At 40.2% G+C, this 18358-nt stretch overlaps 1 protein-coding gene across 1 annotated transcript in view; it reads right to left on the bottom strand.

The window, feature by feature from the left end:
- Window positions 1-2003: 2003 nt before the first annotated feature.
- LOC126074682 (alpha-2-macroglobulin-like protein 1) overlaps window positions 2004-18358 on the bottom strand; it is a 42930-nt gene continuing 26575 nt past the window's right edge. The window contains exons 24-36 of the mRNA XM_049881500.1: window positions 16873-17049; window positions 16628-16709; window positions 16112-16268; window positions 14575-14649; window positions 14256-14418; window positions 12500-12714; window positions 9357-9572; window positions 9052-9179; window positions 8774-8864; window positions 8409-8477; window positions 3251-3353; window positions 2732-2773; window positions 2004-2229 (exon numbers count right to left, since the gene is read on the bottom strand). Coding sequence (XP_049737457.1) covers window positions 2733-2773; window positions 3251-3353; window positions 8409-8477; window positions 8774-8864; window positions 9052-9179; window positions 9357-9572; window positions 12500-12714; window positions 14256-14418; window positions 14575-14649; window positions 16112-16268; window positions 16628-16709; window positions 16873-17049 — 1517 coding nt within the window. The 3' untranslated portion in view covers window positions 2004-2229; window position 2732. The remainder of the gene's footprint in view (window positions 2230-2731; window positions 2774-3250; window positions 3354-8408; window positions 8478-8773; window positions 8865-9051; window positions 9180-9356; window positions 9573-12499; window positions 12715-14255; window positions 14419-14574; window positions 14650-16111; window positions 16269-16627; window positions 16710-16872; window positions 17050-18358) is intronic.

The raw sequence follows: 18358 nt of genomic DNA, 5'->3' as shown, positions 1-18358 counted from the left end.
TACCAAAAAAAACCCATTGCTGTCGAGTCAATTTTGACTCATAGCGACCCTACAGGACAGAGTAGAACTGCCCCATAGGGTTTCTAAAGCTGTAAATCTTTACAGAAGCAGACCGCCACATCTTCCTCCCACAGAGCTGCTGGTGGACTAAAACTGCCCACCTTTCAGCTAGCAGCCAAGTGCCTAACCACTGTGCTACCAGGGCTCAGGCTTGATACAGTACCTGGCATATAACAAATGTAGGTATTGAGTACTTAATATAAATACTATAATAATGTCATTTAAACTAAATGTCACTTAATTCTTCTCATTGCCTTGTTTCTCAAATATGCGTAATATTTACATTTCAGTAAGCTAACCAATGTAAGTTTTAATCCTTCCCTGGGTGGTGCAAAATGTTGACATTCTCAGCTGCAAATCCACCCAGAGGCACCTCAGAAGACAGGCCTGGTGGTCCACTTCTGAAAAATCACCCGCTGAAAACCCTGTGGAGCACAGTTCTACTCTGAGACACATGGAGGTCACCAAGAGTCAGAAATGACTCAACAGCAACTGGGTTTTGGTGTTCAGTGTAGCTGGCAACGTCAGTTATACGACTATTCTTTTCCTTGCATCTGAAACCCCAAAAGATACAAGAATAAAGAGATTTTGTAATCATTTAAAAATGTGTTCGGCCCAGATATAACCTATCGAGTCCTAAGGACCACCACCTCCCCCTGTTCCAAAAGAGGAGAAGCTGTGGCAAGACCCAAGGACTAAAATATACAGGGGGTGCGACTTCGGGTGAGCGGGAGGAGCTGTCCTGACTAGCCTCTTCTCTTTAGTGTTCTCTGTTCTCTTCCCTTGATATGAGGGCTGAGAGAACCTAGTGGATGACCTACTTTGGGTATCTTCCCCAGCTCCCCTCACTTTGGGAACTCCTAGCATGAGTGAGAAACCACTAGAGGGCAATTCACAACAACAAGCCGTACCAGGGCAGGGTCTAGGGTGGAGGAGGCAGGAAATGAACAGTTTAAGCAAATGTATTTTTTTTTTTATTATCTCTGGGCTTAGGGAAATACTCTCTTCGGTGTGGATTTATTTTTCCCTGATTCTTTCCATCAGACTTTAAGATCCAGAGGACCAATTACAGAGTGTGAACATCAATCTATGGTAAAAGGATATAGTTGCCCAGAGAATCTTCTCTATTTATTTAAATGTAACTCATTTTTCTCACTGAATCCCTTTTACTTCTAACCTCTGTTTACAAAACAAATACATTCCTCCAAGGAAGAGCTTACATCATGATAGATGTCCTGTGTGGGCAAGGCTGAGAGAATCACGCAGCAGGGAAGCAGAGGCAACCCTGGCCAGTCACTTTTCTTGTTATCAATCTGTGTTTACCCTGTGATGGTGGGCTGGCTGAACAGAACCACTTCATTAGGATTCTCTCCTCTAACCCCCAGAGTCCTGGGTGGTGCAAATTGTTAATTCACTCAGCTGCTCACCGAAAGGTTGGAGGTTTGAGTCCACCCAGAGGTGTGTTGGAAGAAAGGCCTGGTGATTTACTTCTGAAAAATCAGCCATTGAAAACCCTACTGACTACAGTTCTACTCTGACACACATGGGGTCAACAGGAGTCAGAATCATCTCCCTGGCACCTGGTACTTTAACCCCTACGTATACCTTCAACATGATTCTTGGAAAGAGCTGGATCAAAAGATCTAAGGAAAAGCCAAATTCTGAGTTTTTGTTAAAGGATGACCATTATCTTTAAATAGAACTGTGGTATTGACATTGATATGCATAGAACAAAGTGAAAAGATTTTTTTCTCCAAGCTTTATTTTTTTTGCCGATACCAAAAGCCATAAATCACATCTTACCTTAGATGTAACCCCCAGGAAGACAGTCTTATCTTCCCTAGATTAGTCTTTACCACCATCTCCTCTCTGGAAAGTTCCCTGAATGACTAAACCAATGGCTAGACCACATCTCCCTCCCCCATTCCCCTGGAATTCCTCCTTTGTGTGATTATTCCTGTTCTATCTCCCCCAACCCTTTATCTTGGCATCTATGCATCTGCGAGGTAGTATAAAAAAGCTGAGGTATAGGCCTGCTCGTTTGTTACCCACCCATCTTTTAATCAGAGAAATCAAATGATTTGATTAAGTTGTGCTTTTAAGAGGCAGAATGCTACACCCTCCTGTAATGTCGTATAGGATTCATTTAGCATCTTTCCAGCTTCTATTCTGAAAAAAAAAGAAAAAGACGTCATGTTATCCAGAAGGTCTTAACTTTGGTAGAGGGGCTTCTTCCTATGAGAGATGTCAGAGAATACAGAAAAATATCTCACAAAAGCATGGTGAGGTTATGCATAGCGTTATCTCAGGGGAGTGGAATCAGGTAACCTTTACCTTCTTCTTACTATTTTCATATAATGAAGACATATTGTGTACAAATAATTAGGAAAAAAATCAATCTATTTTCAGCGTGGTAGAAAAAAATTATTGTTTTTAATAAATCAGACAGAACCCTTCACACAAATGCCACTATTAACTTTTTCTGATGTGAATTATGGAGACTATTACTCTCTCTCTTCAAGAGGTTAGGACAAAAAAGGAGAGCCCAATTTCTATTAAAAAGAAAAAATGCTTCCAAATGACAATAACAGTAATTTAAAAAAGGGTTCCCTTAACTTCTGAAAACCACCGCCATACCCCAAGACTCCACCCTTCTCTCTGTCAGGCTCACCTCATTCACAGGGATCGGAATACTGAATTGTTGCCTGCTCATCTGTAAAATGAAATGGTATGTATCATTGCACTGAGGGCCTCATACGTTCAGACAGAAATGCTTTATAAAAGCGCACTGCTTTAGCCCTTTTCAGAGGGTTCCTACAAGTGGTGAGAATACTCAAAATTATAGTAAGTTTCAATCACTAACATTTGCAAGCCATGGTAAATCAGAAATGAAATGATCCAGCAAGTTGTTAATCACAGTTAAAAATATTAAGAATAGTCGGCCCTTAGAGAAACTGGTCCACAAGTTCTTTTTTTATGAAGTACATCATATAAAATGTCTCTAGTGTAGAAGACTTTTTAAAAATGGCATAAAATTGAATTAAAGTGTTTTAGGAAATTAAATAATCCAAGTATATGCTACTTGGTTTGGGAAGGACTGTCTGTAAAAGTAAGAAGGATACCACGAAAAAGAGGCAGGAATATGTTGGGAGATGCAGGTAAGAGCTCAGCTAGTGGTGACAGCCCTCACCTGGTAGGTAGTAGTCATAGACTTTGATGGTTGCTGGTTTCAGGTTGGTGACCAACACACTTTGGGTAATGGTGAAGGTATAAGTCTGAGTCTTCTTACCAAGCTGTGGGGAAGATAGAAGAAACATCACGTTACAACGAAGATGAAAATAAGGCTCTATGTAATGTGATGATTACATAGGACCCTTGCTTTTTTCACAGATTTTCGAAACCCTTTTACCTATTCCTTCTGCCCATGCCAGTGTTCAAGCTATTGCCTCCTGCTGACTTCCTAGCTCTTTCTTCTTACCCTACAGCTCCCTAGTCCTCCTATAAAAGGATTTATTCTACTCAAGGTCAACTATAACCTAACTTAAAGTGTCCAAAGAAATAGAGACTGCTATTTTATTCCAACAGTTCTATGTTCTCTATTGGTTTTCTTTTTCTCTTCATTCAGGTCTCTGATCAAATGACACATACTCAGAGAGACTTTCCCTGATCACCTTATTTGGAAACAGCCGCATCACTGGCCTATCTCCCATTGTCTTTCTCTATCCCCTTATCCTGCATAGCACTTATTACTACTGAAATTACTACCAAATATATATATATATATATATGTTGTTGGATGCCGTCGAGTCGGTTCCCATTCATACCGACCTTACAGGACAGAGCAGAGCTTCTCCCATAGGGTTTCCAAGGAGCTGCTGGTGGATTTGAACTACTGACCTTTTGGTTAGTAGCTGAGCACTTAACTACTATGGCACTAGGGCTCCTAAATATATCTATGTCTATCTAAATATCTGTATATATGGAAACCCTGGGGCATAGTGGTTAAGTGCTATAGCTGCTAACCAAAAGGTCAGCAGTTCAAATCCACCAGGTGCTCCTTGGAAACCCTATGAGGCAGTTCTACTATGTCCTATAGGGTCACTATAAGTCGGAATCAACTTGACAACAATGGGTGGGTCTATCTATCTATCTGTCTGTCTGTCTGTCTGTCTATCATCTATCTATCTGTCTGTCTGTCTATCTATCTATCCACACATGTATACTGAAATATGTATATATATATATATATATACTGACAAAAATATATGTACACACGTGGCGTACGTGTGTGGGTACGTCATTTTTTTAAAACTTGCATATCTCCTGCCTTTTTGCTAGCATATAAGCCCCACGAGGGCAAGGGCCATGTCTACCTTTTTCACTTCTATATCTTCATCACTTAGAAGAGTGCCTGGCACATACCGGTTCCGAAATAATTATTTGTTGAATAAATGAAGACTCTAAGAAATTGTATTAATTAATCTGATATGACAAGAAAATAAGACTCATATTACAAAATTTATAGGTATGGAGTTATAAACGCTTAACTGGAAGGGATTTCCCAAACTCTTCAAGACCAGTGGTTCTCTAAGGGTATAACACTTCAGGGATACTCAAGGCTGTATCGGGGGCTCTGTGAGGTCAAAATTATTTTCAGAATAATACTAAGACATTATTTGTTTTTTTCACTCTCATTCTTACGAATGTACAGGAGAATTATCCAGAGGCTACTTGATGTATGATACTGAAACAGATTGAATGCTGAGGCAGATAGGAGAATTTAACTCTCTTTTGCTGGAGAATAAAGACATTTGCAAAAATGTAAAAGGTGTCACTGTTCCTACTATATTTTTGTTTCAGAAAAAGTAGTTATTTTTCATAAAACTGTTATTTACATTAAAATGTAGTGGGCTTTTATTATTGTTTTTAGATGAATTAATATTTAAAATTTTTCTCTGTTTCAATTTCTAATGTAATAAGCATCAAGAAATATAACCCCCAGAACCAAAAGAACTTTGAGGTCCTCAGTAATGTAATGGTATAAAGGGGTCCTTAAACAAAAAATCTTTAGAACTGCTATTCTTGTCCATCATTCAATTACTATACAGATTTAAAGTAAATGACCTTCCCCCCACTTAAAAAAAAACCTGATTTCAGTATTTAGCATCTAAAACAAAAAAATACCAAACGAGTAGATTCTGACTCATTGTGGCCCCATGTGTACAGCGTAGAGCTGTGCTGCATAGAGTTTTCAAGGCTGTGACCTTTCAGAAACAGATTGCCGGGTTTTCTTCTGAGGTGTAGTCAAGCGATTAACTGTTTGCACTACTCAGAGACTCCATTCAGCATCTAATAATGTTTTATTCTGAAAGTGTTTTCTCAAAATCTGAAGTCCCTTCATGTCAGTGCCTCTGGAGCCCCGCCCCCTCCTCCTTCTGCCCATCCCGATCCACAACTCCTCCCAAAATGTGTTTCCTTCTGAATAACCCTAACCCTTCCAAAAAATTTTTTATAAAAACATACTTTTGAAAGGTAAATGGCTAAGAAATAAGGAAGGCCAAAGAAGGATATTAAAAGGCAAGATGAATGCGACAACAAAAAGAATGGCAAAAAGAATGAAGAAATACATGATGAAGATGAGAAGAACAGAGAAAAAGAGATGAAACATAAAAGGAGAAAAATTGGGGAATTGGTAAACCTATTCGGCATGATTTTGTTAATACGATTCTAAAGTTTATGATAACTGGCTTCTGTTAGAGGAGGTACTCAGTATGAGAAACAAATCTAGGAAACATTGAAAGAGGGATGAGATATAAGGGTAACAAACTGTTTCGGTAATTGTTGTGGGTTGAATTGTGTCCCCAAAAAAGATGTGTTGAAGTTCTAACCCCACGTACCTGTGTATATTAATCAAATTAAGATGAGGTCTTACTAGATTAGGGTGGGCCTTAATCGAACATGACCGTTCTTATAAGAAGAGAAGAAGCACAGACAGACACACAGGGAGGACGCCATGTAACGATGGAGACAGAGGTTGGAATGATATATCTGCAAGCCAAGGAACACCAAAGACTGCCAGCAATGTCAGAAGCTTAGAGAAAGGCATGCAACAGATTCCTTCGTTAGAGCTTCAGAGAAAGCATGGCCCTGTCAAAACCTGATTTCAAACTTCTAGCCTTCAGAACTGCAAGAGAATAAATTTCTGTTGTTTTAATTCATCTAGTTTGTGGTATTTTGTTACAGTAGTCCTGGAGGTGCAATGGTTAAGCACTCGGCTGCTAAGCAAAAGGTCAGCGATTCGAACACACCAGCGGCTCCGCAGGAGAAAAGACATGGTGATCTCCCGTAAAGATTACAGCCTGAAGGAAGAATGAAGAACACCAAAGACACAAGGTAATTATGAGCCTAAGAGACAGAAAGGACCACATAAACCAGAGCCTCCATCAGCCTGAGACCAGAATTAGATGGAGCCTGGCCACAACCAATGGCTGCCCTGACAGGGAACACAACAGAGAACTCCTGAGGGAGCAGGAGAGCAGTGGGATGCAGACCCCAAATTCTCATGAAAAGACCAGACTTAATGGTCAGACTGGGACTAAAAGGACCCCAGAGGCCATGGTCCCCGAACCTTCTACTAGCCCAAGACAGGAACCATTCCCAAAGCCAACTCTTCAGACAGGGATTGGACTGGAATATGGGATGGAAAATAATAATGGTGAAGCAGGAGCTTCTTGGATCAAGTAGACACATGAGACTATGTTGGCATCTCCTGTCTGGAGGCGAGACGAGAGAGCAGAGTGGCCAGAAGCTCCCCAAATGGACACGAGAAGAGAAAATGAAGGGAAGGAGCGTGCTGTCGCATTACAGGGAGAACAATTAGGAGTGTATAGCAAGGTATACATAAATTTTTGTATGAGAGACTGACTTTATTTGTAAACTTTTACTTAAAGCACAATAAAAATTAATTAAAAAAAAAAAAGATTACAGTCTGAGAAACCCTCTGGGGCAGTTCCACTCTGTCATATAGGGTCGCTATGAGTCAGAATTGACTTTATAGCACAACAAACAACAAATCCTAGGAAACTAACACAATAACCTTTATTGTAGTCTTAAAAAAGAGAAAAAAGTGAGAAATAAAGGGAAAAGGGGAAATATATGTATATGTAATACCCCAGAGCTAAAATTTTGGACACTATCAGCCTTAGGTAGTTTTGAGAAAAAGATAAAACCAAAGGACCAATAGCTCTATGAGAGAGATACTATTCTAACCACTACCCACTCACATTTTACAGCTGAGAAAACAGAGACATTGAACAACTTTCCTAAGGTCACACGGTGAATGCTACAACCAGGGTCACAGCCCAGGCAGCCTGGCTTCAGAGACCCTCCTATTAACTACTGTTATACTCTAGCACTGCACTGTCGCATGTGGTCATTGAGCACTTGAAATATGGCCAGTCAGAATTGAGACATGCTGTAGTGGTAAAATACATAAAAAACCAAAACCAAACCCATTGCCGTCGAGCAAGACAGAGTAGAACTGTTCTATTGGAAAACCTTGTTGCTTAGTGGTTAAGACCTGTGGCTGCTAACCAAAAGGTTGGCAGTTTGAATCCCCCAGGTGCTCCTTGGAAACCCTATGGGGCAGTCCTACTGTGTCCTATAGGGTTGCTGTGAGTGGGAATCAACTCAGTGGAAGTGGGTTGGGTATAGGGTTTCCAAGGAGTGGCTGGTGGATTCGAATTGCAGACCTTTGGTTAGCAGCTGCATTCTTAATCACTGTGCCATCAGGACTCGTGGTAAAATACATACTGGATTTCAAAGACATTGTACAGAAAAAAAAAAGAAAAAGGATGTAAATATCTCATTAATACTTACATTTATAAATTACATGGTGAAATAAAAATATTTTGGATACATAAGGGTAAAAAATATATACTAAAATTAATTTCATCAGTTTTTTTTTTTTCTTTTTTACATGACCACGAGATGTTTTAAAATGACATAAGTGGCTGGCATTGTATATCTATTGGACAGTGTTGCTGTAGGGGTAGCGCAGGGTATTTCATGTTACACCAGCATGGAGGAAAAGAAAAGAAAAATTAGTTTAAGTATGTGCATAGCAAAACAAGGTAGAGTCTATAGTCTTTATTTCTGCAAGTGGTCACAAGATTGTGGTTGGTATTTCCAACTTCCTTCATCCACCACCCATTTCATGTTCACTTCATGGGTGTAGACTCACTCTCTCATCCCTGTGTGTGTTACGCTAGTGTATATAGATTGTGGGGGAGTCACAAAAAAAAATGCAGAAGCAATGAAGCGCTTTGGTGTAGCTCCTGAATACTTACCTCTTCCAAATAAATGTTAAGTGTATCAGGTCCATATTCGAACTTTTTCACCAGTGGTTGCTGGAGGAGCTGAATAGGAAAGGAAAAAAGGGAGACTAAATTTTTTTTTTTAAGAGCCAGAGCCTTCCTTATCCCTTCCAAAGCTCTGCCATTACAAGAAAACCTGTATACCGTGGAAAAGGTAGGGAAAAAGAACCAAGATGTTTACAGGTTCCATTTCATATGATTGATGCACCTTTGTAGCTAATTTAGGTAATCCAGTCAGAGTTGTGGATATATACCATGATGCCCATTTCACCAGCTTTTTGATGATAATGTTAGGTCCCATGGAGACTAGTTAAATGAAGAAAACAGAAACAACTTACTAACTGATTGGTGCCCTCCATGGGACTGAACCCAGATAGCATCTTCACCTCCACGATGGCCATATTGGAAGAACTCCGGCTCCCCACATAACTGAGGGCAGGAAGAAGCAAACCTGTATGAGCCCTTATTTCCTCTCGCAGTGTGCTCTGCATCCTCAGCACATGCACGAGCACGTGCGCGCACACACACACGCATGCACAAATACATCCCAGCCCAGCTCCTGTGAGCCAGGTGCCCCTGCGACCATCCCAGCTTTCCAATCGCTCTAATTCCTCACCTGGTATGGATGGTAAGAGTCAAGGATCGAGGTGAAGTTGGTTTGTCACATCTAGCTCTTCCCATTTCCACACTAAGACTAAAGGTCTCCACATTTTTAGGAGGCAGAATGTTGTACCTCAGCACCATCTGACAAGAAGAAATAGATAACCAAATCAGAGTTGAGAAGAACCTTAGAGACTGTACATTTCAAACTACTTTCCTTACAAGTAAGATAGGGAGATAGGCAGGAGATTCCATTTGAGGCAAAGATACCCTCAGACTTGCCTTCCCAGCCTGATTTCTTTCTCATGTATCTTGGCTTACCTGCACGTAGACACAGCCCTGACCGGAGGCTTCCAAGGTATACACTCCGGGGATATTAGGTAGATTCTTCCGCTGAAGTACCAACCGATTTACAGTCTGTACATTGAAAGTGTGTTGGAAATTCTGAGTGGATTTTACAACCAGGTTGACTTCCTCAGATGGTGCATAAGCAGTGGCAGCATATTTAGCAAGAGCTTGGAGAGCAACTACAGTATCCTGAGGAAGAAAAAGAACAAGCATATGCTTACCATTTTGTGAACCTTTGGAATTAACCTCAAACAACCCTATAAACTCATACATCTGGTTGTTGTTAGCTGGCTGGGGTGATACCCCTTCTAATTCACATTCACCTCCCCTGGGGAAGCTGACATAAAATCAAAATGTATTTCCTTGAAGAGAAAATGACCTTTAGCAAGTTATTATTGTATAGCCATAGGTCTTTTGGCTAATCTAATATATTCATATTCAGAAACCACACCTAGCTTCAGAAGGGGCTATTCCTTTGCTAGAAATAAATGTATAACTAACCGTTCATTATATTTTGCAGCTCCTTATTTTGGAAGGAAACCGCAGTAACTTGATAGCCATAGAAATTAGACAGTCATGAAGCTATTTAACTGCATAATAGTCTATGTCACAGTTGGGGAGAGTAGCAGGGATCCTTGGAAAGTCCTTCCTTGCAGGGCAAGCCTTCTTAGCTATTATGCCATATGACAATCTTCATTTGGGAATAAGACAGGTAAGCTGTCACTGAAAGAGCATGGCATCACATAGTTTGAATCTTTCCATTGGTATTTCAGCAAAAACATAATATATGTAAATTATAACTAGCGGAGAGAAAAGAAAGAATGAAGAGTTCAGCAAAACTATCACATCTTGCTCTGTGCCATGAGAATTTCTACACGCTTGACATTTTGTAAAATATCTATTTCAGAATAAAGGAACCCCACTTCTTCATATTCCAAATGAAAAAGAACAATTGTATTTAGATGCCATCACTGTCATATAAAATAGGAAGTCAGGTCACCCAGCCTAGGGGAAGCTGTGAACAGGTTATATCGATGCAGCTTGATCATCTACAACTTTTTGTCTAGCTTTTGGGAAATGTAATCAGAGAGGTCTTCACTGCTTGTACATATGGGAACAATTCAAGGAAATGAACCTCACCAACACCTGAAAAACTAGGGTGGGTGATATGGGATACATGACTTCTTGTGATAGCCAAGGATTTTATTGAAAAACAATTCTGACATATATCTGTCACTGAGAGTTGTAAATATTTTGCCCATTGCTTTCTAAAAATATTTTTATGGATTATAATGGTTTACAACTCAGCAAGAAGAATGGAGCCTCTCCTAATCTTTGGCCAAGAATCTCGCTGAAACAGGGAGACACATTACTATGTAAGTTTTAAAAATCCCAAATAAGTCATTCTCATATGTAAACTTAGTGCTCTTAACACCTTTGCCAGATAGTCCATCTATTAAAAATCTATTCATTTACACATTACATCCTCAGAGAAACTCACCTTGATTTCAACAAGTTAGAGTATAAGCTCTGTGAGGACAAAAAATATGTTTTCTTATTAACTTCTTTTCATTATTATTACTATTGTGCTTTAAGTGAAAGTTTACAAATCAAGTTAGTCTCTCACACAAAAATTTATATACACCTTGCTATATACTCCTAATTGCTTTCCGCCTAATGAGATAGCACACTCCTTCCCTCCACTCTCTTTTTGTGTCCATTTGGGCAGCTTCTGTCCCCCTATGCCGTCTCATCTCCCCTCCAGACAGGAGATGCCAAATAGTCTCATGTGTCTACTTGACCCAAGAAGCTCATTCTTCACCAGTGTCATTTTCTATTCCATTGTCTAGTCCAATCCCTGTCTGAAGAGTTGGCTTTGGGAATGGTTCCTGTCTTGGGCTAGCAAAAGGTCTGGGGACCATGGCCGCCAGGGTCCTTCTGATCTTAGACCATTAAGTCTGGTCTTTTCACAAGAATCTGGGGTCTGCATCCCACTGCTTTCCTGCCCCCTCAGGGGTTCTCCATTGTGTGTTTTCTTGTTTACTTCTATATCTGCATCACAGTGATTCATAGTGGGTATGTAATAATATGTGCAAAATAAATGAATGGATGACTTCTCTTTGGGGTAATGTGAGAGAATTTTGTTTATGACACCAATCGAACTTTATTATCCAATTCTAACCCTCTTTTTTTTTTCTTACTGCCACCGCGCTAATTCAATTTCCCTTTATGCCTGAACTAGACAAATTAAACAGTAAGTCCAATATCTGGTCCTCTACACCAACCTCCAGATTAATCTTTCTGAAATAAAGTTAAAAAAACATTAACAGCTCCCCAGGATTAGGCACAAACTGGAGTCTGACATACAAGGCCTTCATAATATGAATCTACCTTACCTTTCCAATTTAAGTTCTATTACAATTTAGCTAAACCAGTTTTCCCAAAGGCCATCCTATACTTCCACAAATTGGTGTCATTACTCAAACCATTTCCTCTTCCTTTCAATAGTTGCCGATCAAATTTTACATATCCTGTAGATGTACCTCAAATGCTATTCCTCTATGAAGACTTTTCTTATCCCTCAATCTGATGTGACTTCTCTTTCACTTTTGGAATTCTATAGTATTTTGTACCTTTATTATGTTATAACCAGATCCTGTTTTATAATATATAGAACTTGTCCTAAACTTTCCTTCTAGAGTGTAAACTTTTTAGGGTAGAGATTATATCTTTCTTGCTTCTGAATCCCTGTAACAGCAGAAGGAGGAGGTATGTTCATCATGTATGATTTTATGTTTACAGACCCCAAAATCGGCTTTCTGATTTATTAATACATAAATTTAGTCATAATTATATATGTCCTATTTACATGTAAAAACATGGATCTCATGATGTTTCATACTCTACAAAGAAAGGGGATTAAATAAATCTGGTACTATTGATGTGCTCATATGATCCAATTTTATGAATCCTTCTGTATATTTTTCACATGCTTTTTCTGTCTCTAGAATTATAAGATCCTGGACCTAGAGGGTGAAAGTGATATTTTTTCCTCTATCTCCACACAGGATCTAATTCTATCTGATAAGCAGCAGTGAGGAGAGCAAGCTGTTTACCTGAGTCGAAGAGAAGCCTCCATATGCATTGCGTTGTTTGGCCAGCCAAGCCACTATTCCGGTGGCCTTGGCTATCTCCTTTTGAGTCAGCCTGGCCTTGGCAAGCTGGGCCAACAAAACATATGCTGTGAGTTCCACATCTATAGCCTTGGGTTCAGACCAAAACCTGGCATTCGATGGCTGAGAAGGCTTCTGGCTCCAGTGAATAGACTCTCCTAGGGAGAAAGAAGTATAATGAGGAAGACCCTGGAAGGAACTGGCTTTCCCATATTCCGTTTGTAAATGCCGTACTTTAGAGCAGAGAAAGTACTAGCCAAGAATTTTAACCCTCAGTTAGAAACAATTGTCACTCAGAATTAGCTAATTTATTGGTCATAACGTATTTGCAGGATGCAGGGATGTGTGTGTGTGTGTGTGTGTGTGTGTGTATACAGCCACAAATAAATAAATCCCCAAGTTATGGCTTACCTGGGAGCATCAATAAACGGCCCAGAATTACAGGAAAACCATCTTTGTCAATTTATGAATTCTGATGCTATCAGAGATAAGTAAGTAGAAATGTCTTATGAGACTCTTATGTGTTTGGGGACCTTTCTTGACTTAAAGAATTTCATTAATTTCTCAATATTTATTTTACTTAATCAAGGGTTTAACATTTTTAGAATAAAAATGGTAAAATATGCATAAGAACTCTGAGAAACCATAGAAAAAATTCTAAGGAAATATTAGAACACCTTCAAATAGAACAGGAGAGCAAAACGCTATGACAGCCAACTTACAGTAAAAGAAAAACAAATGGAAATGAGAAGAACGGGAGCAACAAGCCTATTTAAATAGGAGTACCAAGAATGAATAATCCATAGGAGGCAGTCTGACTGAAAGATCATAACAGAACACATGTGAGCCTGAAGATAATGGAGAAGACATAATCACATTAAATCAATTGGTGACGGTATACTCCACCCACTGTCAGAGACACCCATTTTGTGACTAGAGTTGCCTACACACTAGCCAAGAACATTACCCAGAGCCCATATGAGGATACTTCAGCAATGACATTAGTATAAATGAAAGCTGAGATTAAATTTCTGCCTGGAAGTATAATTTCAAATATATAGGTAGATAAATGAGATGCATTAATATTTTTTACATAAGATCTGCTAGAGCTTCAGCTATTACTTCAAGTATATCCAAAAGTTTTAAAGAACCTTGAAAAATCTCTGAGTTTAATTCTCATCTTATCTTAAGATCATCTTAGTGATCCCACACTAAAAAAAATATTGGTTGCCACCCAGTCGATTCCAACTCTTGGTGACCCTATGTGTGTCAAAGTAGAATGGTGCTCCACGGGGTCTTCAATGGCCGATTTTTTGGTAGTAGATCGCCAGGCCTTCCTTCAGAAGTGCCTGTGGGTGAACTTAAACTTCCAAACTTTTGGTTATCAGCTGAGTGTGCTAACTGTTTGCACCACCCACAGGCTCCAAAGAATTTTTAAAGACCTCCAAAAGGTGATTCTGCAATGCCAATAAATTTTCTGACCAGCTTCTACCACCTAATTCCTTTTCATGCTGAAGTATAACACTGCCCAATGAGGTCTTACATGGGCTTTCCCTCAGAGTTCCCAATGATGATTTTATGACTTACCAAATTCTACTAAAATGAATCTTAGAATTGAATATATGTGGGACTGAGGAAAATTAGAGATAACTCACATATTTTCACCATTTCTAAAGTACTCCTAACCTGACCAACATACCTGAGATGATAGCCTGTTGATCTAATTTTTCAAGAAGACTATTCCTGATGTCCTCTTCCTCGGCCAAGGAGAAGGTATAAGCTAGGAGGGCCTGTGTGTAGAGGTTGGTGGTGGCCATGGCAGAATTCTTGAGACACTGCAGACCCTGACTCACCATTGGATCCTGCAAAGTGAAGACAAATAACAATTTATAAGGCATTCTTTGCAAAGTGGGAAGCAATAGGGAAATCATCACATCTTTCTCCTGATTAAAAGGTGAATTGAGGCAGGAGAGGGGAATTTCTCTAGAGTATAAAGAGGAAGAGCTAGAAAAACTCACATCTATGGTCTTTCCCATCTCCAGCAATGCAGCTGTGATGTATGCAGTCAATGAGATCTCATCATCAACACCACCCTAGAAGGGAACAGGGAGAGGGAAGTCAGGACAGCAGCCAGCACAGGCAGGGACTGTGTGCAATGGCAAAAAAAAAAAAAAAGCATCCCGTTTGAATAAATGAATTATTTTACAAAGTGCCCTTTTCCACAAACTAGCTGCAGCTCTAAGCCTCCAGGACACAGAATTCTTTGCAACGTTATCCATAATTTGTTATGATCTACGCAGTAAAATGCCTTCATGTAGCCAATAAAAAACAGGTAAACTTCTTTCTGGTATTCTCTGCTTTCAGCCAAGATCCACCTGACATCAGCAAAGATACTCTTTGTCCTATCTTCTAAATTCAGCTTGAATTTCTGGCAGTTCCCTGTCAATGTATTGCTGCAGCCATTTTTAAAATATCTTCAGCAAAATTTTGCTTGTGTGTGATATTAATGATATTGCTAAGGAAAACTAGTGAATCTTATATAGAGTTTTTTGGGTTTTTTTTAACGCTTAAGATTTTTAATCCAGGCCCTGGAATAACAATGTAAATGATTTCTCTAGGGAAGTTCATACAAATCTTTCTTTTGCTGAATATGTTCTGAACTGACCAAGTTAACCTCCAGCATCTGCATCTCACCCTATATTTAGGAGAAGTGTCACAGGATTGGGCAACATTTCCTTCTGTTACACATAAGGTTGCCATGAGTCAGAGCCATCTCAACGGCAACTTAGAACAACTGGCCACGTAGTGAGTGGGTGAGAGCAGTGCCTATGGCGTCAGACTGCCACAGTTCTAACACTTACTAGCAATGACCTTGACAATTTACTTAATCTCAATGCCTTAGTTTCTTCATCTGTAAAAGGGAATTAATAACTTGACGTAAGTGCCTGTTGCATTGATGTGTTGTAAGCATTAAACAATATCAAATAGAAATAAAGTACTTAGAACAGTACCTGGCACAGAGTAAACTCCCAATTAAGGCTATTTTTTATCACAGGCAACACTGGCAACAGTACAAAAAACACTGGGCTGCCTATTAGTCCTCACCAGAGGAAATGGCTTTACTTAGATTACACACCAGATTTCAGGAGATGGCAAAAGGCCCACAGATCTTCTAGACTAATGGTTCTCAAATTTCAGCAAGCATCAGAACGATCTGGAAGGCAAGTTAAAACAGGTTCCTGGCCCACACCCATGAAGTTTCTCATTCAGTTAGTCTGAGGTGGGGCTGGAATTTGCCTTTGAAATAAGTCCCCAGGTGGTGCTGATGCTGCTGATTTGGGGATCACACCATGTTCTACTCCATGTCCCCTTTCTACAGATATGAAAGCTGAGGCTTAGACTGTTAAGTGCGTTGTCCAAGGCCACTCAGAACCAGAGCCGAGACCTGAAGAACACTGGCGCCCAGACCAGTGCTTTTTGGATGCTATTGAGTCAGAGGAACAAGTTCCTCCCAGACATAGCAAGTGGGCTCAAGGGCCCTGGCCAGACCCTCACCTTCATAGATGTGTGAAGGAGCTTTCCCACATTGACATAGCAGCCACTGGGGAGCTGGTTTCCTGCCATCCACTTAAGAGCATCCTGGATGTTCTTGTCATCAATGAAGATGAATTCCTGAGCCTGGCCAAAGCATTTGGTGACAAAGGCTGTCAGCCTACATGGGTAAAGAGGGAAACATGGCTTGGAGGAGGTTTCCTGGTGAGGGTGCAAAAGTTCTATAGCTTATCCTGGTGTATGGTTCCAGAAGGGAAGTTGAGGAAACATAATGCAGAGGAGGTCTGGAAAAAGGGTGCATTAATGGGCATTAGTAGGGACAAGAACTGGGGAGGGCACGAGATCAGGAGAAGGATATGGGACTCAACCAAAGGAAAGGCTGAAATAGACAGTACTAGATAGGTGGAGGGCTGAGTTCAAGAAGGAATAGGATTAAGGGGAGAGGGGAGGAATAATTTCAGAGGGCTTGGAAATTGTGTTCAGAGGTAGCAGGACTCATTGGGAAATGGGCAAAATTACCATGTATTTCCATTTTCATCCTGCTCCCCAAAGGCACTGTATGAACCATTCCTGTGTTTGTACCTCAGCTCTCTCTGGTACCCTGGAAGCCAGATGTGGTTTTAGATCATGGTGACAACTTCAAAACACACCCCTATTCCCTTCGAGAACCTGGATACCTCAAGGACTGGAATTTCCCTGTATTTTTTCAACCCATCATAGACCCTGAAGGAGAGGAATGCCCAAGAAAGATTGAACCAGCTTACCTGTCTCCAGAAAACCCACTGCCCGAGACTTGATTTCCTCAGTCAGCAGCCCTGCCTTCTCTAGATACTGCAAGACATAGATGATGGGGGCAAACAAGACCATGTTCTGCTCCCCACAGCCACTTGGCATCTGCACCAGACTGTCTAGGTTCTGCAGGGCAGTGCCCATAATGTCCCCTGGGATCCAAAAGGAGAGAGAAAGAATACAGAGGTAAGGAAAAGAGAAAATCCTTAAGATTTTATAAAAAATCATTCATTTAACAAACACATATTACCTATCATTTAATGAGTGCTTACTATGTGCACTCAATGTACTTCTTGGAAGAAGTACAACCAGAATATTCCTTAGAAGCAAGAATGGCGAGACTGTGTCTTACATAGTTTGGACATGTTATCAGGAGGGATCAGTCCCTGGAGAAGGACATCATGCTTGGTAAAGTACAGAGTCCACTGAAAAGAGGAAGACCCTCAATGAGAGGTGCTGACACAGTGGCTGCAACAATGGGCTTAAGCATAACAACGATTGTGAGCATGGTGCAGGACCACTGTTTTGTTCTGCAGTACATAGGGTCACTATGAGTCGGGACCGACCCCACGGCACCTAACAACAAAAACAACTATGTGTCCTGGAGATACAGCAATAAGACAAACACAGTCTCTATCCTCAAAGAGATCACAGAGTGTCAAACAATTCCAACATATCACAATTATAATTCATTACAATATAGTACTATAATACAAAGTTAGGTATGTAAAAGACAGTAGGTACCCAGAACCAAAACCAGTTACCATTGAGTCCCCATGTGTGGCAGAATAGAACTGTGCTCTACTCTGTTTCCAACAGCTGCTTTTTTGGGAAGTGGATCCCCAGACCTTTCTTCCAAGGTAGACTTAAATCTCCAACCTTTCAGTCAGCAGCCAAGTGCGTTAACTGTTTGTACTACCCAGGGACTCTGGGACCCAGAAAGGTACCACCTAAGGGCATTCAGAGCTTTTCAGAAGACCTGTCACTGGAGCTGATGAGTGATGTAACAAAACCTGTGATATTTAGGCCCAACTTCTAATTTTCTCCACTGTGTAAAAACACATCACCCTCAAAATCACCAAGTCCCTTCCGCACATGTGCAATCCCGAAATCCTTTCCCAAGTTATGTCTACAGACTCCTCTATACGCTTTATAAGCCAGTAAGCCTAACATAAGCAACTCATCAACATCTGCATTTTAGCCACTGAGGTAAATTCAAATCTATAAATATGTACTGAATGTCAACTATGATCCAGAAACTACGCTCGAAACAGAAATGAAAAAGGCATGGCTCTTCTCCTCAAGGAACTCACAATACAGTGTGGAAGACATACACAGTGAACTACAGTGCAATAAAATGAGATATATACTATACTAGAGATATGAATAAAATACAGTAGAAACAGAATATTTTGACCAGCAAAAGTCTTTGGAAGAGGGTAAAAGAGTAAAGAAAGAACT

Source organism: Elephas maximus, chromosome 4 (genome assembly GCF_024166365.1).
Source record: "Elephas maximus indicus isolate mEleMax1 chromosome 4, mEleMax1 primary haplotype, whole genome shotgun sequence".
NCBI classification, from domain to species: Eukaryota; Metazoa; Chordata; class Mammalia; order Proboscidea; family Elephantidae; genus Elephas; species Elephas maximus.
This window is presented reverse-complemented; position numbering and strand designations above follow the sequence as displayed.